The 6,000-nt window shown below is 47.8% G+C and overlaps 1 protein-coding gene across 1 annotated transcript in view; it reads right to left on the reverse strand.

The window, feature by feature from the left end:
• The window catches only part of DLEC1 (DLEC1 cilia and flagella associated protein), a 48,274-nt gene extending 42,652 nt beyond the window's left edge, over positions 1–5,622 (reverse strand). Inside the window, exons 1-2 of the mRNA XM_036030510.1 lie at positions 5,162–5,622; positions 3,454–3,604 (exon numbers count right to left, since the gene is read on the reverse strand). Coding sequence (XP_035886403.1) covers positions 3,454–3,604; positions 5,162–5,560 — 550 coding nt within the window. The 5' untranslated portion in view covers positions 5,561–5,622. The remainder of the gene's footprint in view (positions 1–3,453; positions 3,605–5,161) is intronic.
• Between the last annotated feature and the right edge of the window lie 378 nt (positions 5,623–6,000).

The raw sequence follows: 6,000 nt of genomic DNA on the forward strand, positions 1-6,000 counted from the left end.
TAGAGACAGGGTGTGCGTCTTTACTCTTGACTTTGGCCATGTGCTTGATGTGTTTTGACTAATGAGATGTGGGCAGAGGTTTGCAATGTGCTTGCACAGATGAGTGTCTCCCCTCCTGGTACAGGTACCCTAAAACCCTGGTACCCTAAAACCAAGGGTACAGGCGAGACAAGTGAAGAATACATATTTTTCCCATCATAGGAGGGGGACACATTCCCCCCAAATGGAATTTATTTATAAAACATTGTGTGCTTATTCTCACATGTTTAAACTTCAGTCACCTCCAAAGTCCTCTCTGTTGGATGCCATACTCTTATCAAGACTCTTTCAACTGCTCAAAACTATTTCTGAACTTGTTGATTTGGATGCCTTTTAGTGCTTCTGCTGTTTTTTGTTTCGCCTGACCAAGGCTAACATGCCCTGTGCCTCCTGATGGGCCACAGTGAGGACAGCAGAGCATCACCCACGTGGTGTTGCTGCCAGCCGTGAGTCCGAGGCTGGTCAGGGCGAAGCATTAGGACCACCCTGCAGAATGAAAGGCCTGTGAAGAACGGTCAAGGGAGGGGATTGTGGGAAGATGTGGAGTCGGAAGCACCAGAAAGCTGTCTCTCCACCTAGACAACGACTGGTCGTGCTGGCGGAGTCAGCCTGATGGAACCAGTCTGGGACTCTGGAGTCTATCGAAGGCTGTAACTCCCAGGCAAAGGCCTGGACAGTAAACCGCAGTCAACATCAGCATGGAGCACAGTGGCACTTGGCTGGCCCTCATCTCCGGGCCCAGAGCAGGCTTCTGTGCGCATGCTTCCGCGGCAACCTGCATACAGTGTGTGGGAACCTGGGTGAACGGAGAGGGCCCTGTCCTCCTCCAAAAACCAGGGATCTGTGCTCTGGCCGCTGATTACAGCTTCTGATCGCAGAGGTGTGGACAAAGAGGCGGCAGCTGTTACTGGTGCGCCTCCCCCTCCCGCTGAGGAGACTGCCAGGGAATTTAAAGGGCTGGCACCTTTATTTTACCCCTTCATCTCTCTGCTTTTCCCTTTATGGGAGCCAGGTACTGAATACTATGACATTAAAAAACAACTGGATATTTGGGGAAAACTGAAGTATGATCGCACATGCCCAAGGAAAGGCTCAGGAAAGACCTGAGGAGGCCTTAAGTTTACACCTTAGGCTGACCCTCGGCACCTAGCGTCTATGATAATTAAATAAAACAAAACAAACAAACAAACAAACAAAAAACCAAAACCAGAACCAGCAAACTCTGTGGGATGCAAGGCTGGTACGACATCCACAAATCAACTGACGTGATACATCACGTAAACAAAATGAAGGATGAAAACATGATCATATCAATAGACTCAAAAAAGGCATTTGACAAGAGCCAGCACCCACTTATGATAAAAACTCCCGGCAAAGTGGGAACAGAGGAAACACAGCTCAACATCACAAAGGCCACGAATGACAAACCCGTAGCTAATATCTTCAAACTAGGAAAAACTAAAAGTGTTTCCCTTAAGATCGGGATGAGATAGGGATTTCTGCCCTCACCTCTCTTATTCAGCACAGCAGCAGAAGTCCTAGCCACGGCCATCGGACAAGAAGAAGAAATAAAAGGCAGGGAAGGTAGGAGGTAAAACTGTCATTATTTACAGATGACGTGATACTGTATACAGAGAACCCTAAAAATTCCATCAAAAAATTACTAGAGCCGACAAATGAATTTGGGAAAGTGTCAGGATAAAAAGTAAATATTCAGAAGTCAGTCACATTTTTATACGCCAAAAATGGACTATCAGAAAGGGAAACTAAGAAGGCAATCCCATTTAGAATTGCATAAAAAATACCTAGGAATAAATTTGACCAAGGATGTAAAAGACTTGTATTTCGAAAATTATGACACTGAAGATAAGAAACAAAATGAAGATATAAATAAATGGAAGCATATACTGTGCTCATGGATAGGAAGAATTAACATCATTAAAATGTCTAGACTACCTAAAGCAAATTATAGATTCAGTGCAATTCCTATTAAAATACCAAAGGCTTTTTTCACAGAGCTAAAACAAATAATCCGAAAATTTATATGGAACCACAAAAGGCCCCTCATAGCCAAACCAGCCTTGACAAAGAACAAAATTGGAAGTATCACGCTCTCTGACATCAAACCATACTACAATTTTAGTAATTAACACAGCATGGTACTGGCATCAAACAGACACACAAATCAATGGAAGAGAGCCCAGAAATAAATGCATGTTTCTATGGTCAATTAATAGATGACAGAGGAGACAAGAACAGACAATGGAGTAAAGACAGTCTGTTTAATGAATGGTGTTTGGAAAACTGGACAGGTGTGTGCAAAAAATAAAACTAGATCGCCTTCTTACACCATACACAAGAATAAACTCAAAAAGGATTAAACTCAAAACCATGACACTCTCAGAAGAAAATACAGGCAGTAAAATCTCTGACATTCCTTAGCGATATTTTTTTCTGACACATCTCCTTGGACAAGGAAAACAAAAGAAAAAATAAACATACGGGACCACATTAAACTAAAAAGGTTTGGCACAGCAACGGAAACCATCAACAAGGCAAAAAGACAACCCACCAAATGCAGTGAGTATCTGCCCACGATGTAACTCGTAAGGGGCTCACAGTCAAAATTTACAAAGAACGCATACAACTCAACACTAACACCCGCTACAACAGGGAGGAACCTCCAGGATATTACGCTAAGTGAAATAAGCCAGTCGCAAAAAAGACAAATGCGGTATGACTCCGCTAATCTGAGGTGCTTACAGTAGCCGACATCCCAGAGACTGGAAGGAAAGTGGTAGTTGCCAGGGGCTGTGGTGGGGGGAGTGGGGTTACTGTTTAATAGATACAAAGTTTCAGTTGTACTAGACGAAAAGAGTTATGGAGGTGGATGGTGGTGATGGTTATACAGTAAAGTTTATTTAACACCAACTACTGAACTATACCCTTAAGAATGGTCAAGGTGGTAAAAAAAAAAAACAACAAAAAACTGTCAAAACATGAAAGACAGGAAAAGATCCAAGCAATTGTTCCAAACAAAAAGTCTAAAAAGAGAGACATGACAATTATACGCAACAGGACTTCCTAGACAGGATCCCGGACCAGAGGGGAGGGCGAGCCACTGCGGGTCAGCGGGGGGGGGGGGGGGGGGGGGGGGTGCCTGTGAGCTGGAGGTTAAGGTTGCACCAGTGCTGATTTCTCAGCTCGGAGGCTTGTGTGCTGGTTGTGTAGGAGAGTGTCCCTGTTTTGGAGACGTGCACCCAGGAGCCTCTTGTGGTAATGAAACATCACGTCGGCAACCTGCAGTCCAGACGTTCAGATAAAGACTGGAGAGTGGGCAATGGAGCGAATACGGGAGTATACTCACAGCTGGGAAATCGGGGCGAAAGGCACAGGGGAATTCCTCATACACACCTGGAGGCATCTTGATGATGGGCTCAAAGTCGTAAACTTGGGCCTTGCGCTTGGCTCGCTCTCTCTCCGCCAAGGACCGTGCACAGGCCTGAATGATATGTCTCTCCAACATTTCAAACTCATCCAACCGCTGCTTATAGAGCTCCCGAATCTGGCGGGCGGGTGACCAAGGGCACAGAAGTATGAGATCACACAGCTTTTATTCAACCTCACCCCAGCGTCAGGGCTTCCTGTGAAGCCTAGGACAGCCACAGAACCATAGAGACCATCGGATCTAACCTGACGTATGCGAAAACTGAGACGGACAGAGGAAAATGGCTCGAAGGTGTCATAGGAAAGTCAGTATAACAGAGGCAAGCTGGAAACCTGGTCCCCTGACTTCATAGTAATGAGAGCTGTGACCCAAACTCTGAAATACCACATACAAGTGAGCACACCGCTGCGATAGACAAAGGGTTGCGCCTCTGCAAAAAAGCACATGTTACTGGGCTGCAGGGAGTGGAGTGAGCACACAGCCTCCAGCTGCCAGCTCCTCGGAGTTTATCTCAGCAGCTTGAAAGCGCTTCAGCTGAGCCTCCGTTAAGGGAGTCCTCAGCAGCGCAGTGCGCAGGCAGAGCCAGCAGAGACAACGCAAGTCAGCTGCTGGCCTCCTTGCCCAGATGAGGAAGCAGAGTCGCTTTTCCACAGCCTGGGCAGCCTCCTGCAATCTAGGGATGTGGCTCGGTTAAGATTGTGGTTTGCCATAGAAAGGCAGGGGCCCCCAAGGCAAGGGTGGGGGTATGACTTTCAGCTTTATCTCCAAGGAACGACTAGTCTGCTATCTGCCCCAGTCGTTTTATTTGTATACGGTCGTCCCTCGCTATATTGCAGTTCACTTATTGAGGCTTCACTGTATCGCGGGTTTTTAAGGACCTGTGATACAGTGAAGCCGTAATAAGTGAACCACAATTTAGCGAGGGACGATTGTGTACTTCACTGGTGGGTACCCATATAGAATTTTATGTTGTTAAAATTACGTAGGTTTAAGAGTGTAGAAAGTGTTTAAGAGCATATGAAGTGTTTATAAGAGTGTGGGAAGGGTTTATAAAGCCTTAAAATATATATAAAAATAATAAAATAAATATAACGCTGCTACTTCGCAGATTTTCACCTATCGTGGGGGGTCTCTGGAATGTAACTCCCGAGATAGGTGAGGGATCACTGTATACAATACAGGCATAGCTCTTTTTATTGCACTTTGCTTTATTGAGCTTTGCAGGTTTTTGCGTTTGTTTGTTAACCAATTAAAGGCAAGACCTTTTACCAGTAAAAAGATCACCACTCGCTTTATTTTGGTGATCTGGGACCAAACTCGCAATGTCTCCTAGGTATGGCTGTTTGTGATGTGTATGTTTGCAGAGAAATAAAGATAGGTGTTACAGATACGGGCATTATGTGTGTGGTATGTATTTTGTATAAGTGTGTGTTCCGAGCATCCTTGCATTAGAATGTCAAGTACACGGCGGCAGGGACTTAGCTCTTTCTCAGCAGCAACCCCCGGTGCCTGGAACAGCACCTGACACCCAGCAGGTGCTGACACCTGTCGAGCGGCAGGAGACAGCCTTCCTGAGGGCGCGCCCTGGGTCCCTCTCATTGTCCGCGGACGCCACGGCCCCGCGCCCCCACTGAGCACTGGTAGGAAGCGCGCGCGGGAGCCGGGCTGTATTACCTGCTGCAGCTCGTCCACGAACTCCTCGTGGAGCGCATTCTCGCTGCCGCGGGCCTTGATCAAACTCGCGCTCACGTCTTCGCCGATCACCTCGGTCGTGTACAAATTTCGGAAGACGCCAGTGAGCAAGTACGAGATGTCCTGGGTGCGCAGCGAGGTGGGGCGTAGACGCAGCAGTTGCGGCTCCGGGAGGGGCGGAAGCCCCAGCGGCGAGGAGCGGCGGGGCCGAGTCCCGAAGCCGTAGTGGAAAGTCTCCGGGTAGGCGAGGGAGGACAGCCGTGCGGACTGGCTGGGACTGCGGGTTCGAGCCAGAGGTGAGGACGGCGCCCACGCTGCCTCGGAGAACCCGTAGGACACAGACTGGGTCGAACGGCGGTCCCTGGCTTGCCCGGTCTCCATGGCAACGGAAAATGCCGCTAACTCCCCGCTGCACTTCCGTTTCTGGCCCTGCCTTTTCCGCTTTGTTTCCTTCCGCCCCCCCACCCCCACCCCAGCAGCGTCCTCGGTGTTGTCGTCATCGCCAAAGTTCTCATCCGGAGCATCACCTGTATTCACGTGAACTCAGTGGAGGAAGGGTTAGGGGGCTCGATGGAGACACTCTTGACTGGCGTAGGCAGGACAGTCTGATTACAAAACCTGGTACCCAATTACCTACCTTCATCCGTCCATTTTCTAGTTTGTTAAGCAATCATTCATTCGCTCATTTAATATTTATTTAATATTTATTGTATGAAGATTCTGGTTAAGGTCTGCGCTGGGAGCTGGAGATACCAAAAGGGAGTGAGATGCTGCTTCTGCCCTCAGGGAGCTGTGTGTGTGTGTGTGTGTGTGTGTGAGAG

Source organism: Phyllostomus discolor, chromosome 7 (assembly GCF_004126475.2).
Source record: "Phyllostomus discolor isolate MPI-MPIP mPhyDis1 chromosome 7, mPhyDis1.pri.v3, whole genome shotgun sequence".
NCBI lineage: Eukaryota > Metazoa > Chordata > Mammalia > Chiroptera > Phyllostomidae > Phyllostomus > Phyllostomus discolor.